We start from the raw sequence: 25247 nt of genomic DNA, 5'->3' as shown, positions 1-25247 counted from the left end.
CAAACCTGACTCGAGCATGCAGTACAAAGTTTGAAAATCATCCAACTGTTAACAATACAAGCATTTGTGGGATTTTTCCGCGCCTACCCCTTTTTTCTCTCTTATTTCCGGTCTGAGGTGCGCCAGTTTCACCGGTCCATCCAGCTCGGGTGTGAGCGCCGAAGGATTTGATGGCAACGCTAATGTCCCGAGCTCGCGCCTTCCGGTAAATGTCCACGCATACCACGGACAGGCGCGAGTTGCGAGCTGCGCTTCGCTCGCCGCTTGCACCTCCGTAGTGGAGAGCCTCGGTGAAGCCCGCGCAGCGGCGCCAACGCTTGGCTGCCCTGAGGCGTTCTCACGTGCCTGCAACATCGTCTCTTACAAAGGCCGCTCTCTGGCGCATGGAGGCTAGCTTCGCAGCTCCGAAGATGCCGCTAATCTGTAGAAATACGCTCCCCGCGATGTTTGCATCCGTTTTCGTCATCGTTGCTGTGCCTTACGATCAGGGGCTTCTCCTGGGCGATCCCCTAGTCGAGAACACTGTCCGTTGCATACGCGTACGCACTCCGCACCTTCCAGTTGGGGCTTGTTTGGAATGCGTCATTCCATTCGATAAAACAGGTACCGGAAGGAAAATCCCGACTGGGGAGCAAGTCGACTGCACCGCTGCGTCTGCAATCGCTTTGCCCCAAGCGGTGACGCACCCTTCTCTGGCAGCTGTTGCTGCGATGACTGAAGTCCTATCCCAAGACACTTTTCCAAGCAAACAGAAGAGACGCATGCATCTGGGAGCATACTCCCTGAGAGGTATCGTGCTGATGCTGTCGAATGCTTTTTCTTCGATGGCGAAAAAAGAGGAGATTATGTCTTTCGACCATACTCGATTATTCGACCTTATCCGTTCAGTACACCTGCGGAGTGAGTATGCGAGCAGGTCGTCAGGGCTTAAAGCCGAGTTCTCGTCGTCGTGAATACAGCGACGCAACTTGTCGCGCCCAAGAATCGCCTCGGAACGGACAGATCGAACATACGAAGGGTGCGTGATTCCTGCACGCTACACGTTTGCAAAAGAAAAGCTTACAGGCCTGTACGCATGGGTTGGATGCTGATATCTGTTACTCTAGCAGCCTTCGTTCGATTGCGTTGCGAATCATCTTGAATCCCTAGACTGGAAAAGTACCGGCCGAAGGGAGTCGAAGGAGCCAGACCGAAATTGCGACGGAGAATCCTTTACATACGTACGAATCTGTAAGTCAGTGGTGATCCACTTCACATATCTACACTGTAACTCTAGACAAAGGTTTGGAAAATATCGACGTACGGTAACAGAACGAGGATCAGTGTGTTCCTGTTTCGTCTGGCACGGGTATAGAGGCTTGAACGAACGAACAACTGACCAGTGCTTGCCTGATCTGCAGCTCTATTTCGTTGACTACCTTTCACTGCCCGCAGTCAGCAGAAAGACAGGATGCTTCGTACAAGACGCCGAACCTTAGACTACAGTCGAAAAGCGCATGCGTATTCCTCCACACCCAATCACGTCCCGATAGACGACGTCGTATGTGGCGGATGCAGTGCAATGCTACTTTTGCCTCTAGAGCATGTTCCAGGAGAGGCGCTCTAGCTGAACATCCGATCTTCACGTCTTGCAACAATATGCCCCACGCCGATGATCGCCGGTAGCATGCGACGGCGTCGCCGGGAGACGTCGGCGTCGACATCGCCGTTGGTAGACGGTGCATACCAAGTCGACGTCACCCTAGGAGGTACATAAACCTGTTCAGAAGGCACTTCGTGCACATACTCGTCCTTTTGAGATATCATAGTTCCGAAAGTCATGGAATCAAAATGTTCTCAAGGGGACAAGCACCTATCAGAAGAGGAAGCTGGCGATTCCCGACTGCATGGAGGTCGTTTGCGAAACAGTGGCCTTCTCGGTGCGCTGTTTCAGTTTCTTCACAGTGTAGGTTTAAAACGGACAGCTGAATCTTTGGCGCATGAATCAGCGGAAAAGCTTGCAAAGAAGCGTGCACGCTGCGAATGTGATGCGACTATTCATAGAGCCGAATCAAGCTCTGAAATTGCAGACAACTCAAGCGACTCGAGCAGTTCGCATACTGCTGGACTTTCGATACAGAGATCAAAGCGCTTGAGCTTTGCAATAGAAGAGTTAGACGCAAGATTACTGGAAGAAAGTGGGATCGACGCTCGGACATACAAATGGGCCTCTGAAACAGATGCGAAATGGAGCGTGTCTCCTGTATTGAGTTTGTCAGCCGCAGGTGCGGCCCTAACCGGTCGAAGGCGAAGTGAAAAGGTTTCAGTAAGGGCCCCTGCTCAGTCTATTCCAGATTCTGGTGGGCCGGGCGCTGTCTCGGAAGCAGTGGCGATCTCAAAAAACGAGTCAGCTCCACAAGAGCGTGAGAGGCGCGCGAGAGCAGACTCCGGTGCTGTCGGCTCAGCCGAGTCGCGATTCTACGCGTCGGCGTTTCCCCGGAAAAAAGGCAGCGTCTTAGATAATGAACGACCCCAACCAGATGTATTCTCATCATCTTCTCTGAAATTGCTTCCTGAATCTGTGGTCCTGGTGGAGTCGACCTCTGAGTCGTCGTCGAGCGACGGCGAGCGAGTCACAAGGCGCGCTGGGAGCGTCCAACCGCCACATCGGGCCTCAGCGAAGCGTGCGCTAGCGTCGACGGCAACATCGTCGAGCTCATCGAGCTCATCGAGCTCACTAGAGGCTGCGGAAGCGCGGAAGGTGCCACCGAGGACGGCAGGTGTTGCGTCCTCCACTTCGGAGTCGACTTCTGAGTCGTCATCGAGCGACAGCGAGCGAGTCACAAGGCGCGCTGGGAGCGTCCAACCGCCACATCGGGCCTCAGCGAAGCGTGCGCTAGCGTCGACGGCAACATCGTCGAGCTCATCGAGCTCACTAGAGGCTACGGAAGCGCGGAAGGTGCCACCGAGGACGGCAGGTGTTGCGTCCTCCACTTCGGAGTCGACCTCTGAGTCGTCGTCGAGCGACGGCGAGCGAGTCACAAGGCGCGCTGGGAGCGTCCAACCGCCACATCGGGCCTCAGCGAAGCGTGCGCTAGCGTCGACGGCAACATCGTCGAGCTCATCGAGCTCATCGAGCTCACTAGAGGCTGCGGAAGCGCGGAAGGTGCCGCCGAGGACGGCAGGTGTTGCGTCCTCCACTTCGGAATCGACTTCTGAGTCGTCATCGAGCGACGGCGAGCGAGTCACAAGGCGCGCTGGGAGCGTCCAACCGCCACATCGGGCCTCAGCGATGCGTGCGCTAGCGTCGACGGCAACATCGTCGAGCTCATCGAGCTCATCGAGCTCACTAGAGGCTACGGAGGCGCGAAAGGTGCCACCGAGGACGGCAGGTGTTGCGTCCTCCACTTCGGAATCGACTTCTGAGTCGTCATCGAGCGACGGCGAGCGAGTCACAAGGCGCGCTGGGAGCGTCCAACCGCCACATCGGGCCTCAGCGAAGCGTGCGCTAGCGTCGACGGCAACATCGTCGAGCTCATCGAGCTCATCGAGCTCACTAGAGGCTACGGAGGCGCGAAAGGTGCCACCGAGGACGGCAGGTGTTGCGTCCTCCACTTCGGAGTCGACTTCTGAGTCGTCATCGAGCGACGGCGAGCGAGTCACAAGGCGCGCTGGGAGCGTCCAACCGCCACATCGGGCCTCAGCGAAGCGTGCGCTAGCGTCGACGGCAACATCGTCGAGCTCATCGAGCTCATCGAGCTCACTAGAGGCTACGGAAGCGCGAAAGGTGCCACCGAGGACGGCAGGTGTTGCGTCCTCCACTTCGGAGTCGACTTCTGAGTCGTCATCGAGCGACGGCGAGCGAGTCACAAGGCGCGCTGGGAGCGTCCAACCGCCACATCGGGCCTCAGCGAAGCGTGCGCTAGCGTCGACGGCAACATCGTCGAGCTCATCGAGCTCATCGAGCTCACTAGAGGCTACGGAGGCGCGAAAGGTGCCACCGAGGACGGCAGGTGTTGCGTCCTCCACTTCGGAGTCGACTTCTGAGTCGTCGTCGAGCGACGGCGAGCGAGTCACAAGACGCGCTGGGAGCGTCCAACCGCCACATCGGGCCTCAGCGAAGCGTGCGCTAGCGTCGACGGCAACATCGTCGAGCTCATCGAGCTCATCGAGCTCACTAGAGGCTACGGAAGCGCGGAAGGTGCCACCGAGGACGGCAGGTGTTGCGTCCTCCACTTCGGAATCGACTTCTGAGTCGTCATCGAGCGACGGCGAGCGAGTCACAAGGCGCGCTGGGAGCGTCCAACCGCCACATCGGGCCTCAGCGAAGCGTGCGCTAGCGTCGACGGCAACATCGTCGAGCTCATCGAGCTCATCGAGCTCACTAGAGGCTACGGAGGCGCGAAAGGTGCCACCGAGGACGGCAGGTGTTGCGTCCTCCACTTCGGAGTCGACTTCTGAGTCGTCATCGAGCGACGGCGAGCGAGTCACAAGGCGCGCTGGGAGCGTCCAACCGCCACATCGGGCCTCAGCGAAGCGTGCGCTAGCGTCGACGGCAACATCGTCGAGCTCATCGAGCTCATCGAGCTCACTAGAGGCTACGGAGGCGCGAAAGGTGCCACCGAGGACGGCAGGTGTTGCGTCCTCCACTTCGGAGTCGACTTCTGAGTCGTCATCGAGCAGCGGCTGCAGTAGATGCTCAGCGCGTATGAATATGAGTGACTTTGGAACCAGCAGCGAGCCGAATTTACCAGTTCCGCCTGGAAAGATATCAGCAAGTCGCACGGCTCCTGGCAGGATAGAGGAACGATTCCAGGATTCCCTTCCCAACACCTCAGACCATCAGCTGATAGCATCTCATTGTGACAGAAATGATAACATATCAGTGCATTCCACTGGAGGCAGCTCATGCGAGCCATCTAGGCATTATCATGAAATCAATGGATCTCTCGCGAATGGTAATACTGATGGAATAAGTCCATCATTAGAATCGCGTGAGATGAAAATGCAAATGAACAGCTACCATGCTGAAGATCTTGCTTCCGGGAAAGTGCAGGAACAGAGAACAGGGAATGCTGCGTCCAGCGGGTCGCAATATTTTCATGGAGAGCTCCATGGAAGGAATCCATTAGGACGACATGCAACGCAACACATCCCTGAAGGTGAGGGCAAGGCCCCTCGGAATCGCGGGGTTCGGACAAACCATGCTGGAAGTGAAATCGCGAATGGCAGAGCTTCTAGGGATGCGAGCTCTCGGAAAGGGAACGTTGCTCAATCACAGAACCCTGCCGAAGGCACTGAGCGTACTTCCCAGCGAAAAGTACTAATAGGCACGGATTCAGCTCCGGCTGCTGTTACGGAATCATGTATAAGTGACGACGTCCAGTGTGGACCCTCGAATACGTCGAAACCGCATAACTCTAGCCTCATGGTCGGCCAGAACAAAACGATGAAATGGGATTCTTTAGAAGAGCAATATCGGTTTCATGCGCAAGACGGAGGAGACTTGCCAGTCTGTGCAAATCAGATCCAAAATCATCAGAAAAGAGATACGGGGAAACCTTTAGACAAACGAACGCGTAGAGAGCACGGATCTCCTTGTTCAAGCTGGCATTCCTTAACTGAGAATTGCCATACGAAAGCTCAAAAGTCAAACGTTTGCGCAGGTTTCAGGAAACCAGAGAGACTTCACTCTAGCAAAGATGCGGATCCTAGATACAAGCCGCGCGCAGCGATGGAAGACGGTGGAAATGGGATCGCATTTGATGGACTGCGCGCTTGCAGTTCAAACGAACAAATAGGGAGCGCTTTCAGTGCATCACAAATTGATTCCCATCCAGGAATGCTAGCGCAATCTACTGATATGGCGCCTCGGGTAACGAAACCCGTGTCTGCGATGGGGCGCAAAAGTCAGTCATCCACGCAAACCATTTTGTCCGACCCCAGAGATGACTCAGCAGGAAGCATCATTGTAGAAGGCTCTGGTGACAAAAGTCAGTGCGACGTGGCTGGTGCCTCTAGCTCCAAGCTGAATCCTCACCCACAGGCTGCCCCAAAATCCGACAGAGCGAAGAGAGTCCCCCAGGCTAACACACCTTTCCGGAGGATTCAAGAGGAACGTTTCTTTTCTTCGGATGTTACCCTCATTGATCCCACCCCGAGAGATCAGCATGCCCAGAAAACCTGGGCGGAACTCTCCGCATACCAAGGAAAAGCGTTTCGCAAAATGAAAACTAAGAGGAAACGAAGCGGTTCATTTTGTGGTAAGATTTCTCTAGAACCACGATCTATGAAGTTCGATGCATATACTTGAAGTAGTCTTGATGCAACTTCACAGCTCACTTCAAGTGCTTCCTTTTCTCGCCTCTTTTTTAAATAGCTACGAGAAAACGCCCGCCTTTGGAATTTTCCGTACATTCTCTCGTGCGCCGATCCTACCGTGCGCACCCTCCGGAGCGCCTAAACCACTAGCGCGAATGCAGCACGAAGACAGAACGGCTCTGCCATGCCGCTGAGGGTGTCGGCTCGAGGCGTCGTTCACCCGACACGGAATAGGGATTCATCGTCACTCTGGGAGCCAGCAAGCTGGGTAGAAAGACGTGCTGCCTTCTGCAGCGCGAGGCGTTATGCTAGGAGACCACCGAGACCACGGTGACGGAGATACGCTGCCTACCCACTGCTAGTCCCAGGTGAAATTGCTTTGCAAACGAGCTGATCAGGTCGCGCCACTGCACCCGCCACTGGTAGCATGAAGCACTAGCCGGACGGTGCGCATAGAAGGTAAGCTTTCTGAACTACGAAAACCTTTTCCCACTTGAAAACCTTACGATAGAGGCGGGAAGAATGTGTTGGCGAATAGCTAGTTAGCGGTCATATTCTGTTCTTTCCTTTGCTGCCTCAAAGCCTCTACGTTTTCTAGTCGCCGCAAATGCCCGGTGTGAAGCTTGTGCAGTGCAGCCACAACGGCGGCTGCATTTTGAGACGGCAGTGTGCGCTCCAGACATGTGAGCTTCTGTTGTGAGCTCCGAGGACCGCGAAGCGTTCGTCCAAGTGTCTAGTACGCTGAGTACCCACCGTTTGGTAATTCAAGTTGGTCGCTAGTGGTCTGCGAATTTCGTTGTTGTCTTCATATGTCAAGCACCCAGGGGAAAGTTATTCGCTGCAAAGCGGCTGTTGCCTGGAAGCCAGGGCAACCACTTTCGATCGAGGAGATAGAAGTGGAGCCTCCAAAGGCTGGGGAGGTCCGTGCAAAGGTCGTGGCTACTGGTGTTTGCCATACAGATGCATATACGTTGTCAGGAGCCGACCCGGAAGGCGTATTTCCGGTCATTCTCGGTCACGAGGGAGGAGCAATTGTTGAATCTGTTGGGGAAGGTGTTACTAGTGTTAAGCCGGGTGACCACATAATTCCTTGCTATATTCCAGAGTGTGGTCAGTGCAAGTTCTGCCGCTCAACGAAGACAAATCTTTGCAGCGCGATTCGAGTTACCCAAGGCCAGGGGCTCATGCCGGATCGCACGACACGCTATTCGTGCAATGGTCGCAGCCTATTTCACTACATGGGATGCAGTTGTTTTTCGCAGTATATCGTCTTGCCGGAGATAGCTGTAGCGAAGATTCGCCAAGATGCGCCACTAGACCGGGTATGCTTGCTCGGATGCGGGATAACAACTGGTATCGGTGCGGTCCTTAACACGGCAAAGGTTGAACAGGGCTCCACAGTAGCAGTGTTTGGTCTTGGCGGAGTAGGGCTCAGTGTCGTGCAGGGCGCAAGAATAGCAGGCGCGTCCAGGATCATTGGCGTGGATACGAACGAGTCAAAGTTCCCTTTAGCAAAACAGCTCGGAGCAACTGAGTGCATTAACCCATTGAAATTCGGAGAGAAACCAATCCAGCAGGTGCTCATCGACATGACCGATGGTGGACCAGATTACACTTTTGAGGCCATCGGCAACGTCAAGACTATGCGTGCGGCCCTAGAGGCATCCCACAAAGGTTGGGGCGTTTCTGTTATAATTGGTGTCGCTGCCAGCGGTGAGGAAATCAGTACTCGTCCATTCCAACTTGTGACTGGTCGCACATGGAAGGGAACCGCGTTCGGCGGTGCAAAAAGCCGAACCCAGCTTCCAGAACTCGTAGATATGTACATGAAAGGCGTGATTAACATCGATGACTATGTCACCGGTACCTACAAATTGGATGATATCAATCGGGCGTTCGAAGAAATGCACAATGGACGCTCCATAAGATCGATCATTTTGATGGACGATGACGCGTAGAGATGGGCATCAAGATTCAAGCAAATCATATCGTGAAAATATTTTCGTTCACGTGCCCTCTTGCTCTGCGTAAATTTTGCCTCATAGAATCGTAACGGGCGGCGTCTCCGGGACTCACTGACGGAAATATATTTTCGAGAGCCTTGCGAAAATGCTCAGCGCCGATCGCCGGCGCCTCAGAACGCAGTGCACGTACAGCCGCTTCTCGAATGAGTGCAGCAATGTCTGCGCCGGAGAATCCTTTCGTTGCACCAGAAACCGCTCTCAGGTCCACGCGGGAGTCCAGGGGCATTCCCCGAAGGCCAGTTTGCAGGATCGCATGTCTTCCAGTTTCGTCTGGCAGTGGAACGTAAAGAAGTTTGTCGAAACGTCCAGGTCGGAGCATCGCCGCGTCGATTAAGTCCGGCCGATTCGTTGCCGCAATGACGAAAACTTGTCGGCGGGGATTCATGCCGTCTAGCTCCGTGAGTAGCTGGTTCACTAGCCTTTCACTAGCGTTGCTTCCCCCGGCATCGTTATCGGCGCTCGCTGAAGCACCGAAGCTACCGAATGCTCTTCGCGGCGCGAGTGCATCCAATTCGTCGAAAAAGATCACGCATGGTGCGCTGGAGCGGGCTCGCTGAAAAAGTCGACGGACGGCGCGCTCACTCTCACCGACGTACTTGTCGAGAAGCTCCGGACCTTTGACGGAGATAAAGTTGGCGCCGCTTTCATTTGCAACTGCTTTGGCTAACAAAGTTTTCCCGCACCCAGGCGGGCCATACAGAAGCACACCAGCAGAGATTCCGATTCCGAACCTCGCGAACTTTTCCGGTTCTCGAAGCGGCTCAATCACAGCCATCTCGAGCTCCTCTCTGATGTCATCCAGAGCTCCTATATCCTCCCAGGAAACGTCTGGCACGGTGGCGAATCCCTCACGCAACGCCGAGGGCTGAACTTTTCCGATGGCAACAAGGAAATCATCGATTGTTATACGCAACATGCTTATATTGGCAAAATCCACGGAGGCGGCGCCGTTCACTGTGGTATCAGTCGGCAATAGGTCATTTCCGATACGTCTTATCGCCGTCGACGCCGCTTCTGTGGCCAGTGCTGCGAGGTCCGCACCCACGTATCCGGCGGTACGGCGCGCAATCGTTCTGAAGTTGAAATCTTCGGAGAGAAGCATTCTCCTGGTTACATTCCGCAGTATTTTTTCACGTGCTTCCTCATCAGGGGCCCCTATTTCAATTTCTCGGTCAAATCGTCCTGCGCGTCGAAGAGCGGGGTCTAGTGCTTCAGCTCTGTTTGTTGCGCCGATAACGATCACCAACCGGTCGCCAGTCTCCTGCAAAGATATAGAATCCAAACACGAAAGAAGCTGGGCGATAACACGATTTTGCATCTCTCTGCTGGAAGTCTCTCTTCTTGATGTGACTGCATCGATTTCATCAATAAAGATAAGTGAAGGCGCCAACGACTTCGCCTCGTCAAATAAGGAACGGACACGTTGCTCTGATTCTCCCGAGATTCCCGCAATAAGTTCTGGCGCCGACAATCGCAAGAACGGAACACCGAGCTCGCCGGCAATTGCATTGGCAAGGAGAGTTTTACCGCAGCCAGGGGGCCCGTGAAGCAGCACACCTCGAGGTGGATCAACTCCGAGATGTTTGTAGAGCTCTGTGTACCGAAGCGGCCATTCTACAAGCTCACGAATATGACTCAGTATGCTTTCGATACCTCCGATGTCTTCATATCGTTGTTTCGGGCGGGCAGTTAAAAAAGAACTCCGACTTAAGGGCGCCCTCGGCGGCGTATGGGGCATGTTGGGGTCTACTTGTCGGTGCCTTTTTACTGATGCTGTCGTCTCACGGGAACTCTCCTGAACGGAAGTGACGAAGTGGTTACCATCAGGGATCCGCGATCCAACTTTGGAAGGTAGGCGAGCGCAACCTGCGGCACGATAAACCTCCGTGTTCACGTTCTGTTCGACACTTTGCACGAGCGTAAGAGCTTTCGCGGCTGCCTGGAACTTTGCCCGGGTAGGCAGACGTGAGAAACCAACAAAGACCTTGGAAATCTCGGTTACGAGCTGATCTAAACTTGTTTTCTCAACTTCGCCTTGATCTTCTACCAATTGTCTGACAAAACTCAAAAACTCTGGACTGTCGGCACGCCCGCTCCAGTGCCTTAAAGTTTGCGACGGCATACACTGCCGAACGAGAACTGCGCTTCGCGAAGAAATTTGCGCGCGAAAAATTCATTTATTTTCCATGAGCTCTAGTACACATGAGCACAAAAAACCTGCTACGGGCCATAGGCGCTGCGCAACTTACTGAAACTATTTCACTACTAGCTCAACGGGATACTTGTTCTGAAGCAGGACTGTTTCTGCTAGAGATTGCCTCGGAGTTGGGAGAGGAAGAAGCTCTCGATGAAGCTTGCAAAATCATCAAGCAGCACGTCTGCCAACCGTCCCCAGCCGTAACGGAGCGTTTTCTCGAGCTGCTGCCGTTGTACCCTAGGACCTTGCTGCCTTACTCCGCGCATATTATATCTGGTAGCCAGGAAGACGTCAACAACGCGTTCCTAGTCTACAAGGAACTCGTCGCTTTAGACCGCAGTTTGCTCGTGCCAGTACTGGCTTCAGCCAGCGAGTTGCCTCTGTCAGGAAAACTCCACGCTGGCGTAGTCGAACTTGCGCTGCAGTCCTTAGGCAACGTAGAAGAGAATGAAATTCCGTCGCTTATTCGAGCACTTCTCAAACTGTCAGGTTCCAAGAGCGGTCTTTTTTTCAAGCGTATCCGCGAGTACCTGAAAGACGCATCCCCTGAACTTCTTTTTCTCGTCGTGGAAGTGCTGGATGATGTTTCACGAATAGACCGTTACGTTCTGGAGAGGATCTTCAGTGATAGTTTTACCGAAGGGCGCGATGAGAAAAAGTGCCTTGATGATCTGGGGCATCCACGCAAGGCTTCGAATGCGCGGAATGGGCATCGTAATAGGTTTCGATATAGGCCGTCTCCAGACCAAATCTCGCCATTTGATTTCTGTCTTTGGCTGTTTATGCTTTCTCGAATTCGGATGGACAGGATAGCTGAGATTGCTATCTCAGAGAGTCTGATTGCACGACGCTTGAACGCAATGTGCTTGCGCGGTATCTTAGCAACATACATGTCGGCATTTGAAAGATTTCCGACTGGGGCGCTGCGTTTTCTGCGAATTCTGTGTTCCCACGAGAAATCCTGGGATGTTCTTGAGGTATGCTTGCCAACATTTTTTGATTCTTACGCGTCCATAAGATCCGATATCGTGAAAGACCTTCTTGGAGTGTGTTTCAGTGGTGCAGTACCTCTTCAATCTGCGAAGTACCGCAGCTCACGAAAGCATGGGGGAGCTTTTAGAATCAAGGCCGCCTCTGCCTTACTTGAGCTATGTCGATCGCGTACGCAAACGATGCTACCATTCGCCCCACTCATTCTGGATCGCGTCTCTTCGTTCTCGCACATGCTGCAGACAGAGACAATGCTTGATATGTTCGCACTCGTTTTTCAAACGCTGGGGGAAAAGGATTCGAGGATTCTTTCAAATTTAAGCTCGCTGATACGGAAACAAGCGTTATGGCAGTGGAATACTGCTTGCAGCATGGCTCGACTGTACGTTCGAGCAACTACGCGCGGATGCGACGAGCAGGAGCGACTTGTCGTTCTCAGGAGTATTCTGGAAAACGTTCCTATGGATGCTCAAGAAGTTTTCGCGGCGAGCCTGCTCGGCCTCATTGCTGATTCTGCTGAACATGGAATCAATCCGGATGGTTTTGCTGCTATACTAGAGAAAATCATCCCAAGCGACATATTTCATGGCTGTCGAATATTTCGGACGAAATCACTCTCGAAGAGCATGCCTCATTTCACGCGGCAAGCGCTTCGTGCGTATATTGCGTGCACAGATAGCTCATGGAGAGACTTTCAGGTGGCTGTACCTCGAAACGTTTTCAAACTCTACGAGGCATCTATTTTTGCGGCATACGAGCAGGAGCCTACAGGCCCCTCTGAGAATTTCAGCAGTGTCCTCACTGAGCTTGCGACCGACATATGCTCTATGCAAACTGTTGAGGTCTCAAAAGCTGTGGAATGTGCAATTCACGGACGGGAAATTCTGCTAGGTGCAATGGAACATTGTCGCAGACCCGTTCCACCTGAGCTTGCTTGGGTCTTTGCTCATGCGTTAGACCAGCTGGAGAGGGCGATAGCTGTTGGAATCTTCATTTTCCTTGAGCGCGCTCCTGATTCTAGAAATGCCATGACAAGAATCGAGGCCCTATATAGATCCATTTCTGAAGAGACAAATGTCCCTCTGCTAGTTCAGCGGATCATTAAGTCTGATCTCTTGCATAGCACAGGTCAGATTTTCTGCCTCCTAGACGAACTCGAAACAGGTATCACTGAAGATCTTGGCGGATTGAAGCACTTTGCAGATCTGTGGAATCCCGCCTGGCTGAGCTACCTGTGCGAGAAAACATGTCTATGCATGCGTGAAACGAGTCCGCTGTGTATGGCGTTGGCGCCGGCACTCCTGCGTCTTTGGCACCTGACTGTCTGGTACTACATAGGCGCCGGCGGCACAGAGATCGAACAGAATCTGGTTTTCGATGTGCTTGAATATTTTGAGACGTTGACACACGGTGCTCGAACAGTCCTGGAGGCTATCCTGGCCACTAACGTGTTCGAGACCTGTGCAAAGCTGCGTATCAAGCACTGGAAACAAACTCATCCATCGTGCTCCTTTGCATTGCAATTGCGGGAGCGCTGTACAATGCTTCGGAAGTACGCGCTTACCAGAAAGTTCGATGCAGAACCGAATGCTAAGATAGTTCGGAAGTATTTGAATTCGCCATGTGGGGGCAACTCTCGACATCCTTTTCTTTCGGAGCGCTATCGCGTTTGGAAATGGTTATACAGTCTGCCGGAAAGTTGCCTACCGAATGAGGTCGGGCAGTTGCTAGATGTACTTGAAAACTGGAGCTCACCGAGTACGCATCCTCGTTTCAACTGTGTGACGAATGCGTCAATCCCGTGGATTGCGCTATGCCTCCCTCGATTGCTCATTCGAGAATCACACGGTCACCTGCGAAATCAACTTCGATCCTCCCATTTTAGCATTGAGGTTTGCAGGCGGGTATTCGCGGTGGTACAGAATGCTCGATCCGACCGTCAAACCTGTAGGGTGGTCTTCTTCAGTGAGCTTCTCGCAGTCTTGCCTGTACTACGTTCTCGACTGGACCGCCTCAATCGTGTTCAACCGCCACAGGGGATGGAGCTCGTCACCGTCCGCGATGCGATCGCTTTCGTTTTCGCGAAAGCGCTGAACTTGTGTGAAACTTTATGTGAAGCAACAAAGATGTCTAATTCGTTCACTGAAGTCGGCAGTTTTGACAACTCTGCGAATAAGCGGCTCATGAAACTTTCTCCACGAATATTGCTTCGAACAGAGGAGCTCCGCGGCGAAATTATTTCATGGTGCAAACTGTATTCATATGATATCGAAGGGCTTCTGCACGGCCCAACATCCTCTACCCGAACGAACAATGCATTGGAGCTCATCTTCGGCGGTGAAGACCGAGACAGTACTGACATCGTTTCAGACGCAAGCCAAACAGATTTCTTAGATTCGGAAGACAGTTTCTCTGACGACATTGAGGCCTCTGAAAGGTGCGACATAGATAGCGTCTATGATGAAGGCTCAGACGAGGATGGAACTCAAGCAAGCGAGCAATCCGAGCAGGAGTTCTATGTGCGCGGCGGATTTGGTTGTCCTGCACTCGAGAAGGATTCGGCTCATGCGACAGTCTCAATACGTTTCAACAAATCTATCACCTCGCGAAATGCCCTCTAGGCCGCGAATGTATGGCATCTTTTCAAGGTCGGATGTTGTTCTCAAGTGAGCAGTAATGCAGAAATCCGAACCCAAAATTTGATGCTTTACTCTCAAACTCTGGAACGAACTTCTGTTGGAATCCTCGCTTCCTGGCAACGCGGCTAGTGCCTATCCAGACGTTGGCTTCCAGCCAGAGACAGAAAAGACATGCGTTCGCTGTCAGGAGTGAGTAAAACAAGCAGGGAAAGGCGTGTGGAGGCGGTTGACTGAGTTCTAAAAAGCTGATTTTTTCAAGGGCTGCACGTATCGGCTACGAGCTCATCGCCGACGCTTATGCTCCACTGTACCAAATCTCAGAATTCAAGAGGATACTTGCTGCCGTCAGTAAAGGGTAACCGGTTCCGAGCGTGATTCTACTGGCCTTCAGCAAAGTATGACAGGCACCTGCATGTTGGGGATTTCCACAGCCCGCACTCCTGCAAGCGGGCCTCCAGTGTTCATTTGAAATCAATGCATAGACCTTAGCAAGCGCTGCTCTGCAGGAGCCAAAGAACAGACTCGAATGCTTGCTAGCGAAACATAGCAGAACCAAAAATCAAAGAGAAGCTGAAGCTTCACGTATACGAATAATTTGCAGCATATGCGAGAGGCATGGATCGAATAAAAACCAAGCAAATGGAAACTCCGTGTGAGAGCTTTTAAGCGAAAAAAACGTAACATCCGCTGCCGCAACCTTTGAGAGATTGGTTACGAGGAATAGATTTACGGGTAAGATCGAGATTTCAGTCTAAGTGCTACCACACGAATACATTTTCCCATGTCGAGAAAATATTGTTCTCTCCTGTACGATTGCCAGCGAGACCGAAATTTGGGCTGGCGCGCCGGCCAGTAATTGAGATCGAGCACAAAAATCTTCCGTACGCCGCGCGCGAATTATGCGATTGGTTTTCTGTTTCGTCTCCGTGCAATCTCAAACATACTATCCAAATTAGTGGACGCTACATAAGAGAGTACCTTACTCTGCATGCATCTGGAGCTATGTCGTCATACTCAGCACATGGTCAGCATTCTTTGTACATAAGACCAAAAGAAGAACTAAGACCTTGCGAACACCTAGATTTTCACTACGTGTTGATGCGTATCAGTATTCCTCCAAGCCTATGGGCCCTCGACTTTCAGTCCAGCAAGAAATCGTCCCGTGAGCAGAAAGGCAAGTAAAATCTTAGAGTTTTGTTGGTTTAAGCTGCTTTAGCGTCTATTCCCAAATCAAATCGACGACTAAATAATAGTATATCTAGTCTGCGAAAAACTCCTTCGCTTGTTTGAGCGCATTCGTTGTGAGATTATAAATGGGGTCTAATTCAAGTAGCTCGACTTTGGTTCCATTTTCGCCGAGAGCATGCCAACCCGTGAGACACAAGCCGCTTAAAGCATAGCACGTGTGATAAAAATCAGGGTCTGAACCCGGTTTGTCCCGAAAGCCACCTGTCTCGAAGTCCTGGCAGTAGCGCAGCAGATACCTTGCCAACGCTGATGCGTTGAACTCAACGTCCACTATTTTGCAAGAAGCTCCAATCCAATACGCGTAACAAGCATCCACAAGTTTATTCGGTCTTCCCTGGAATCCTCCCTCGAACTGCCGCTGTCTTAGGAGAAGCCATTTTCTGCATGGATTAACCAAACTTTCAAATTCCTTTTCGGATAAAAACCCAGAATCGTTCAGAATTCTCAGGCTAGCCAAAGCACAAAACGTGTAGCCTCCATGAGACTCATTATAAGGTTCACCTCCGAAACCTCCATCGAATGCACGTAAACAAGAGATCCATGAAGCTACTCCGGAGGCAAGCTCTTCTGTTAGTACACCCAAAAGCGAGGCTGTAGCAAGAACGCAATACGTTGCTCGAACGTCGGATTCTCCGTCTCTTGTCACACGAAAAGCGGCGCCCTCCGGCAGAGATATTTTCAGATCTCTCAGAACCCAGTGCAAGAACTTCCGCCTATCCAAGACCTCAAATGCTTCAGGCAACACAGTGCCGGCAATGAAAAGGGCCGACGTCGCTGCAAACGTCGCGGCTGCGTGAGGATGATGGCCGATACCCCCACCAAAGCCACCTTGTTCCGTTCGGCATTCCAAGCAGAACCGAGTGATGCCCCGGGCTTCAGATTCAGTTAGCTTACGGCCCAAAATATTCAGCGAGTGTGCAATCCAGTACAATATCCAAGTCTGGCTGGCCTCAAGGCTGAGGTATTCCTCTCCGAGCTCGCGACGAGAGTCCAGTACACCGTCCATAAAGTTAAAGTGCTTTTCCCTTGTGAAGTGCTCTTGGCAGAATTCTGCCTCTAAGTCTTGGACCAAAGACGATGGAGGCTCTTGCAGATATAAACAGCGAAGCAGCCCGACGAGTCGTCGCTCCAGGATGCTATCGTCGTCGTCCGTGAATCTTTTCTGTCGAAGCAGCACGACCGCCCGTCCGAAATCAACATCGATGATAGCACGTTCAACTGCACGCTGGTCCTTAGCTGTCGGGTAATCACACCATTCGTAAAGCGGATCGAAGAGCAAGTCGCCACAAACTTCCTCCCAAATATCGCGACGCCGTAGGAATATGCTCAACAAGCTCCGCTGCAGTTGTTCCTCCTCTTCAGCTTTGAGCCTTGCATCTTCGACATTTTGTGCCATTGAAGTAATAGTTAGTCAAAAGTGCGATCTGCGACAGCTCTCCCGTTGCTAGAGCTTGCGACACATCGCGGAACAGCTGCGAAACATTCTGTTCGCTGTGCATTTCGGTCGGATCTGGTCCTCGTGCTGGGCCGCACACTGTGCCACCCGGAGAAAGATACGCTTGGCGTTCCAGGCAGACGCTCCAAACGGAGGATTGGCGGAGTATCAATGCCTACTCATGCTGTATGTAGTGGATGACCTGTGTATGATGAAGATAATCTGAGGCATGCCATTGATTTGAAACGTATTTGTGTTGAATGGCTTTTCACGAGGCTGAGAGAAGCTCGCCGACTCATAGCTCCGCTGTATGTAGAGGCTACCTTCATGCCCAGCAGGGCGTTCGAAGAAACGATCATGCTTGCCAGGACAAGTTAAAATATACTATTTAAAACCAAATAGTCGAACTCGAGATATCGTTTAGCTAGTCTCATGGAAAACCGTTTTCCGTGAATGGATATCGAGTTTAGGTCTTGGTGGTTTGCTGAACTGTGCCATACCAGTGACTCGCTCCAGGCGGGAATCACTTCCAATCTCTCCGGGCGACTCACGTTTTTCATCCGTGCTTCTCAACGTTTCATCAGAATGCCCAGACTGAGCGCTAAATGATTCCCTTGAATCGTCGCTCGCCAGCAGCGGCAGGAAGTTCCGAAAGTACGAGACATTTCCGGATGATTCTCGAAGCATTCAAGTCCTGGTGCAGGACATGCTTACGCTCATGGATCCTAGTGAAATTATCCATAGCAAGCCTCTTTACTTCGATTCCCTTGCCGTTTGAAGTTCGATCAACTTACTGTGTATCATCACTTGCATTCGGCTCTGTTTCCCCCTTTGTTTCTGTACCTTTTCCAGCGTGCACTCGAGCTCATGATGCGTCAGTGTTCTCTCAAAAGCATCGATTGGAATCGAACAGAAGCGATTCCTTCACTCATTGTGCGCTTTTTGTGAAGGAGCAGGGGTGGAGCCCTTGCGCTCTTCGGCAAGTTAAGCGACATAGGCAACCCCCGAACAACGCAACTTATCAGATATTTTCTATTTCTTCCATTCCCGAATTTCGCAAATGCACGTTTTACCTCCATACAAACAAGACTTGCGGCGAAACCAGCACCGTCTCAGGTATCCCAGCCAAGGATCGTCCTCATGCGCCATCCGAACCATCATATACCGTGAGAGAAGCGCACAAATCATCCCTCTCAGATCAATACCGTAAGCAGAGCGTCGAGATGGAGGTCTAGCTACTGAAATTCCCGATATTGGTATGCCCCCTGGTGTCTATTCCGCCCGGTTCATGATGATTTAGAGCTCTGGATATATCAGGTCGTATCGCAGCTTCTGTCCCGGGTCTCAGTTCTGGCACGAATATTTGATCGAAAAATTCCATTGGAATGCGGGTACCTTGGAGTTCCGCACCTGGAACGCCGAGCAATTCATTGACGAGATGTGTCAATGTTATGCAGGCCTGGTGAATTGTCCTCGAGCAAGGTGCAATACGGTCCCTAACGGCGTCCTTAATCTCAACGATTGGAAAAATATCCTCTTGGCAATTTTTAGCAGAGAGACCTTAAAGGTATTCTAAGATTGAATCCGTGTCCTACTGTTATCCCTTCCTATTCCTCCTCTTCTTTCAGACAGTATCTTTCTCTGTCTGGTCGCTTGTTCTTCTGCTTCCTCGCCTTTTCTTTTTCTTAGCAGAGTAGCATAGATCCGGTAGCTATATTTGTAATCTTATTCTCCCGGGGACTTGGATACACTAGAAGGACGGCGGGACGGACGCTAACCACAATGCAGATGTGTCTCTACTATGCTCCGTGACCTTCTTGCATCTTCTTCGCCGCGGGCACTTCCACTGCCAGAGCGCGCTTTTGCACACCCTTGTCCGAAAGATCGGAAGAGCCACAGGGCATTTGAAAGCTGGTTAAGGTAGAGAATTACTTGTTGAAGAAGGATCTATCGAAGAACTGCTTTGTTACGGACGCAAACGTCTCGTCTATGAATTCGAGGCCGAGAAAATATCGTATAGCAATCGAGAGGACGCACTCGACCGGATTTTGCATGCAAGAATGGACCGATATGTAGGGCAGCTCAACGCTTATCTCAGCTGCTTATTCCTTGATCGCTAGAGAGTTATGGAAAGCAACTTCATCTCAAATCAAGAAAAATATACAATGGAGGTGCCACATAGCGCCCCGAGGATGCATGGGTTGCTGAGGGATCCCCTAGGTTTGGCGACCTGCGTACTACCACTCGATGGAATCTGCGCATGGGCTGATGTCGTCATTATTCTAGCTTGTCTCTTCATTACGAACAACATTTGTTGTCCTTCTTCGTGAAGTATTCATCAACATCTTTCGCATTTCTTCCGAAAGAGGTCTCATCGTAAGAGGCCGAAACATATCGCTTCTGGAAAAAGCCTTCTACATCGGTACAGAGTCGGTAATGGCCCGTCAAACACGCAATTAACTCCCAAAGAAGCATGCTTTTTCCTTCGTCCATTCGTGTCTCTTCATCATCCCTCGCATCAAAGGACTGGGGACTCCACACGATTTGGGTTCTTCGGCAGAATTTCTGCGAGAGTGTATGGAGTGGAACGGATCGATGCCGATTCTGTCTATGTGAGGGAGTTTGTTAAGTTTTGCCTTTCATGCACGAAGTTCAAGTCAAAGACGACGATAAAGGTGATCCATCCACCTGCTGATGGCAGAATGACCGAATTGAACGAGTCAGATCATTGCTCGCAGGCTAAAAGTGACAGTTTGAGGTCTCTTCTCCACAATTATCGAATCTAAGGGATCCATTGCTTTCTTTGAATGCCTGGGAGCAAAAGAAACAATAACAAAATGGGTTGCTGGCACATGTACTCCAAAATCCACTGGTCTGAGTATAACCGCTCAGGTAAATGTGCCATACGCTGCGGGTTTCATTGCAAAAGTCGTTAACCGCGTCGTCACAAGTCCAGAGGTTATGCTCTCCATTTGCTGCACCTGTGCGATGGGAGCCCTTGCATTTTTCCCATGCATGGAAACAGCAATGGTCATGATATTCGTGTTCCCACGGTCCACGCCGGCGACGAGGTCCTTCGCCTGCACCTCCTACGTCGTAGGGTCCGCATCATTCATTTCGTCACGCTTCGTCACCCGCGATATCGAGGACAAAACAGGACGATCCACCTTCAAGCACCTGTAGTCAACGCGTATGGATACTCCATCGCTTTCGATCATCTCCTTGAATACCTTTTTCTTGCTCATTTTGAGACGTTTGAAATCGAAGATGTGCTTCCAATGAGTCTCCAGGTTTTCGCCCGTAAATTCCAAGTTGCTTACATCGAAATCCGAACTTACCTCCTTCAGTGTGCCGTAAAGGACTCTGGGGTCGATTTTCACAAAATATGACTTGATGTTGCATAACAGTACGATTTTGAAGCGCTTCCCCAAAGGCGCAGTCCGCCGCCCCATCGACTCCTCATTTTCTTCCACACCCTGCTCCGTTTTGGCCCTGCGCTCGAGTTCTCTGTTCAAAAATACGACATAGCGCAGGATAGGGGATAAAATTCCTTTTCATGTTTTTTCATATCTGATACGTTTTCTGCTGATCCGCTAGCCTCGAGGCCCCACGTTGCTCTTTAATAGCCGCACGGATCACAGAACCTTCAGTAGTGCTCCTGTGTGATGTCTCCTCGTCGAAGAATTCGATCTCTTATTCATACTGGCGATCTCTAGTCGAGCTATCGATGATGGTCACCCACCCTATGAGACAGGCCGAGTAGAGCGCAAAGATGCAGCCTTTGATGAACCGTTCGTGGTTTACGATTGTTTGGTTCCCCAGGTTCGTGAGATACTCTATCGCCTCGTAAGTGTAAATACCCGAGTCAGCCCTGCATCGAGTACCGTTGATGCTGCAGAAGGGATAGTTTTCGTAGAAGGCGTGCACTGGATCGTTCCTCCCCGACATTTCCCCTGTGGCAGCCATCAGGTGCCAGATGGAGGTAACCGTGAAAAATTCTTCCGGAACTTTGACTGTTTTGGTATCCGCTACGTCGTGGTACATGTCCCTCACAAAATGCATCTTTTCTAGGGAAGCGTTACAAACACTCATGAAGTGGGACGCGACACTGTTTCTGTTGGCCTCTTGCTTCTTTTGCTTTTAGGGATCCTTGATATTGCGTCGAAGAAAGGCTTCCACGAAATTCTCGTAGTTGCGTCATTTTTCGAGTCGCTTCTGACGTCTGGCCTTCTGCTTCTGCTTCTTCGTCTTCTACCGTTCCCTGGGCTTGTTACTATTTTCCCTTTTCTCCGGCAGCCAGCGACACCGGGCCTCCAGGATCCCCGAATTCCATGTCCATAGCGTCCCTTGGTTTTTTTGTCCCTTCAAATGTACGCGATTCGAACGCATATGCTATAAAACTGCGAAAAAGCATATGGTAACATTCACATAGGATGGAATACAGTTGAGGTGAAGTACAGGAAGTCCCCATCGCGCCCTCGCAGTTCGCCAACGCCGTTCTGTCTCCGTGCAGCGACTGCACCGGCGCTATTGGCGCCATTGCGGTCGCATGCCGCAGGCTCGGCACACGATAGGACGTATGAAACGACCAGAATATCCGAGAATAAGTATAGGTGATGTAACTTGGAGGTAGGGCATTTGGTGGATACTTCACCGCGCACTGAAAAATAACACAAAAAAAGTAAGAAAAGAAAAATGCGCATAATCGGAGAACGCTGGCCCAGGTAAACATTTCGTCAATGATTAAAGAAAAATCGCGCCCTCGCGAAATTCGCTTCCATCGCGGCCCAGACGCGCGTGACGGAATCCATGATAGCGCCGTTCGCAGCGGTATGTACAATCTAGAGAGTTAATCGGTCTCGGACGGAGCTCGAATCCAACTGTTGTTCTCCTTTGGAGGACGCTACCTCTGGGACAGGCTGTGCTTGGGAAGACCTGACGTTTGGCTCTCGACAGGGCTGCTGGCCTGAGTTATGGAGTGCCCTTCTTTCATTTCAGTGTACGCTCCCAGGAGCTATCGCGAGAGCAACAATTACGCAACCAATCTGAGTACAACGAAGACGCTCTTTTGGTCTCCGAATCAAAGACGCTTCGAGAGACCAACTATTCGTCGTCCCCGTTGTCGAAAAGTCTTGAAGGACCTGTTGCTCTCGGGTAGTGACTTTCAGATCACGAAAGGCAGCTTAGATGGTGTTTCTCCAGAGAGCAAGCCTCGGACGCTTACACACGCGGAGAGGGAGTTGTTTACACAGTCTTTCCACAGCTTACGGGAAAAGGCGAACTACCTTGACAAGGAGGCCATAGAGAGTCTGCACCGTGCCCTCGAAGTGGCATTTGCGGCGCACAGTGGGCAGCTTCGTCGGTCTGGTGAGCCCTTCATCACACATCCCGTCGCAGTTGCTCTTCTTCTCGCGGAACTTCGGATGGACGTTGACACACTCATCGCTGGGCTCTTACACGATACCGTCGAGGACACAGACCTCACTCTTGATGCTGTTGAAAGTCTTTTTGGCCATGTTGTTCGAAATATTGTTGAATCGGAAACCAAAGTCTCCAAAATAGCCAGAAAGATGAAACCGAGCAACGCTGTTAGCGGTGCCAATGGTGCACTCATGGCTCCGGTCTCCATGATTGCTGCAGCGGCATCAGCGGCAGCCGCGGCAGCAACTGCCGCAGCTGCAGCAGTTCGGAGCAAGTTCAAGGGCTTACGGCTCGATCATGACCTGGCTGGAGGCGAAGAAATAGACGCCTCAACTCTTGACCAGAACTTCGAGATTAGGGCTACAGTCGCGAACGGCACTGTGACCGAGCACTCGCCGAACGGAGCAGCTCCGAACTTTCGGAAATCCAGCAAAGAGGAGCAACAGGCAGAGTATATCCGTCGCATGTTTGTCTCTATGGCGGAGGATATTCGGGTTATAGTCGTGAAGCTGGCAGATCGACTCCATAATATGCGAACTTTGGAGCATATGCCACCACTCAAGCAGCAGAGCATCGCGCAGGAGACCTTGGGGATATTTGTGCCGCTCGCACATCGTCTCGGGCTGGCTCGAATAGCGTCCGAGTTGGAAGACTTATCGTTCCGCTTTTTGCATCCAAAAGAGTATGGCCTACTTTCCGAACAAGTGCGAATATACAAAGATCGCACGAACCTTGAGATGAATCTGGCTCACGCGGCGGACGCTCTAGTGGATTCTCTGGAGAACGACTCTATCTTGAAACCCTTGGTGCGGGAGATCTGCACGAAGGTAGCTCTCAAAAATCTGTTCTCCATCTACCAAAGAATTTTGCAGGGTGCACGGCTGGAAAATATCCATGACCTCGCTACTGTGCAAATTATTGTCGGACTCAGCGAGGAGCACTATGATCCTTCATTCGGTAGAAATATCTGCTATCATATCCTGGGGCGTGTACATTCGCTTTTCCGACCATTTCCAGGGCATGTGAAGGATTTTGTTGCGTATCCGAAACCGAATGGCTACCAGAGTTTACACACGCTGGTGCTTCTGGGTCCGAAGGGTGGATTCCACCCCGTGGAGGTGCAGATCTTCACAGATAGCATGCACGTTCAAGCAGAATATGGTATTGCTATGGAATTCTGGCCAGAAACGAGGCTCCGAAGTGGACAACAAGCGGCAGGAAATGGGACGCTGCATTCACCGCAAAACCACTGGCAAAAACACTCAGAAGACTGGCTCCGCAACATTCTGGAGTACTGCAAGGAATATTCGGGGAACTCCAAGGACTGTGTTGATGCGGTTCAGAAGGATCTCCTGGGGAATCGAGTCTACGTATTCACGCCGAAAAATTACATTTTGGATCTTCCGAAAGGCTCTACTGTCGTAGATGCTGCCTACCATATTCACTCAGACGTAGGAAATCAAATGATCGGGGCTCGTGTAGCCGGCCGGTTTGTGCCGCTCGATTACGAGCTCAGCAATGCGGATAGCATCAAAATCATTACATCGCCGGCTGCACCTGGGCCTAGCCGCGAGTGGCTTCGTTACGCGCGTTCACGCACTGCCAAGCAGAAGATTCGCCGATTCCTTCGATCTCGTGAAGTGAAGGAGGCATGCGAGCGAGGTAGAGAGCTTCTTCAAGCAGCAGCGCGGCATCTTTGTGTGGACGAGAACGAGATTCCAAATGACTTGGTCTTGGAATCAGCCCTCCCTATACTGGTGCCGAAAGTTTGCGCACCGGCCCGAGCCCTTGAAATCCGATGTTTGGAAGATCTGCTCGTTTATGTGCATCGATTCGGAGGATTAACAGCTGCCGCAAAAATTTTATGCCATTTTTGTCGGGATATTGATCCAGATCGCATCCGCACTCTTGAAGAGCTGCATACAACTGCAGCAAGTAACAACGATGTGCACGCTGCAGCTGACACTGGCGTCCCTGATACAGAAATCGATGGAACATTTGCGGAAGAGGAAACAAGTCCTCTTTACTTGAGGTCGAGTGCTCGCGATCCGCCAGCCAATTACCAGACCCTCGAAGCAGCCGAATTTCCAGAAAAGGACGCTGAGCGATACCTAGAACGCTCACTTCCTGAACGTGAGCGTCAACCTGGAACGGATTCGTCTTCAAGTCGAACCTTGTCCAGTGGTGCAAGTAATGCAGCTGAAGCGTGTGAGGACATTCACCCAGAGTGTTTCGCTGCGTGCTGCTGCAATCCCGTACCAGGCGATCGTATTGTTGCGATCCGAATTCGGCCGGCAAGCCACGGAGTACCCGCCGCCTTTGAAGTCCATCGCCTCCGCTGCGTGCGCTGCCTCGCGAGCCTCCGCGGTGATCCCGAGGCATGCGTGAGCGTGCGCTGGTGCGCGCCGCGTTCACGCTATCCAGTGCGCCTCGCGCTGATGGCGCGCGATGGCCCTGGTCTACTGTCACGGATTGCAGGTACGATCTCGAGTGAGGGCATCTCGATTGTGGGATCATCCAGCCGCATATCCAGAGATACTGCGATACTATTCTTTGAAATCCTTGTGCAAGACAAGTATCAGATTGAACGATTGCGAACGCGTTTGCTTGCATTCGAGGACGTTCTTGAGACCTGTCGGGTACGAGACCATCTTGGCGGCAACGAGACCCATGCCATGTCGTCATATGCCCAGACTCTAGCACGGCTCAAGTCAGGCGAGGTAGAGATCTTGTCTATGGCCGGTAGTCTTCTTGAACATGAGGTGGAAGACGCCGACAACGAGGATGAGTGAGCGGCTGTCGCGGGGGGAGTTGTGCGGGAAGAGTATTTGATTGAGATCTCGCGCTTGATGAAAAGAGACATGGTTATAGGGAGCAGCGCACTCCAGATAGCGGCACATTGGGTACCTTCAAGCGTACGGAGGCCATGTCGGGTTGCGTTGGCAGGCGGGACTAGACAGACCCGCATACGTCGTGGGCATTCGGCGCGCACG

At 51.8% G+C, this 25247-nt stretch overlaps 6 protein-coding genes and 1 non-coding gene across 7 annotated transcripts, besides 2 other annotated features; 4 read left to right on the top strand and 3 right to left on the bottom strand.

Annotated features, from left to right (window-relative positions):
* Nucleotides 1-1819: 1819 nt before the first annotated feature.
* Nucleotides 1820-6292, top strand: CYME_CMS127C (similar to nucleolar phosphoprotein; the record flags this gene model as incomplete). Its single annotated transcript, XM_005538736.1, has 1 exon — nucleotides 1820-6292. One exon carries the CDS (start codon nucleotides 1820-1822, stop codon nucleotides 6290-6292), a length of 4473 nt encoding a protein of 1490 aa, XP_005538793.1.
* Nucleotides 5435-6943, bottom strand: CYME_CMS126T. The gene has a single exon (XR_002461653.1). It is a non-coding gene; the product is annotated as a hypothetical transcript (transcript).
* Nucleotides 6944-7109: 166 nt separating this feature from the next.
* On the top strand, nucleotides 7110-8258 carry CYME_CMS125C (alcohol dehydrogenase class III; the record flags this gene model as incomplete). Its single annotated transcript, XM_005538735.1, has 1 exon — nucleotides 7110-8258. The coding sequence occupies one exon, from the start codon at nucleotides 7110-7112 to the stop codon at nucleotides 8256-8258; it is 1149 nt and encodes a 382-aa protein (XP_005538792.1).
* Nucleotides 8259-8283: 25 nt separating this feature from the next.
* CYME_CMS124C (valosin-containing protein) lies at nucleotides 8284-10446 on the bottom strand (the record flags this gene model as incomplete). Its single annotated transcript, XM_005538734.1, has 1 exon — nucleotides 8284-10446. The coding sequence occupies one exon, from the start codon at nucleotides 10444-10446 to the stop codon at nucleotides 8284-8286; it is 2163 nt and encodes a 720-aa protein (XP_005538791.1).
* Nucleotides 10447-10526: 80 nt separating this feature from the next.
* CYME_CMS123C (hypothetical protein) lies at nucleotides 10527-14132 on the top strand (the record flags this gene model as incomplete). Its single annotated transcript, XM_005538733.1, has 1 exon — nucleotides 10527-14132. The coding sequence occupies one exon, from the start codon at nucleotides 10527-10529 to the stop codon at nucleotides 14130-14132; it is 3606 nt and encodes a 1201-aa protein (XP_005538790.1).
* A 1276-nt stretch (nucleotides 14133-15408) lies between these two features.
* On the bottom strand, nucleotides 15409-16794 carry CYME_CMS122C (probable farnesyl-protein transferase beta-subunit; the record flags this gene model as incomplete). The annotated part of the gene is made up of 1 exon (XM_005538732.1): nucleotides 15409-16794. The coding sequence occupies one exon, from the start codon at nucleotides 16792-16794 to the stop codon at nucleotides 15409-15411; it is 1386 nt and encodes a 461-aa protein (XP_005538789.1).
* Nucleotides 16795-17609: 815 nt separating this feature from the next.
* Nucleotides 17610-18086: a sequence feature (possible transcribed region).
* A 1862-nt stretch (nucleotides 18087-19948) lies between these two features.
* Nucleotides 19949-21593: a sequence feature (repetitive element).
* Nucleotides 21594-21806: 213 nt separating this feature from the next.
* Nucleotides 21807-25046, top strand: CYME_CMS120C (guanosine-3',5'-bis(diphosphate) 3'-pyrophosphohydrolase; the record flags this gene model as incomplete). Its single annotated transcript, XM_005538731.1, has 1 exon — nucleotides 21807-25046. One exon carries the CDS (start codon nucleotides 21807-21809, stop codon nucleotides 25044-25046), a length of 3240 nt encoding a protein of 1079 aa, XP_005538788.1.
* Between the last annotated feature and the right edge of the window lie 201 nt (nucleotides 25047-25247).

Source organism: Cyanidioschyzon merolae, chromosome 19 (genome assembly GCF_000091205.1).
Source record: "Cyanidioschyzon merolae strain 10D DNA, chromosome 19, complete genome".
Classification (NCBI taxonomy): Eukaryota; Rhodophyta; class Bangiophyceae; order Cyanidiales; family Cyanidiaceae; genus Cyanidioschyzon; species Cyanidioschyzon merolae.
This window is presented reverse-complemented; position numbering and strand designations above follow the sequence as displayed.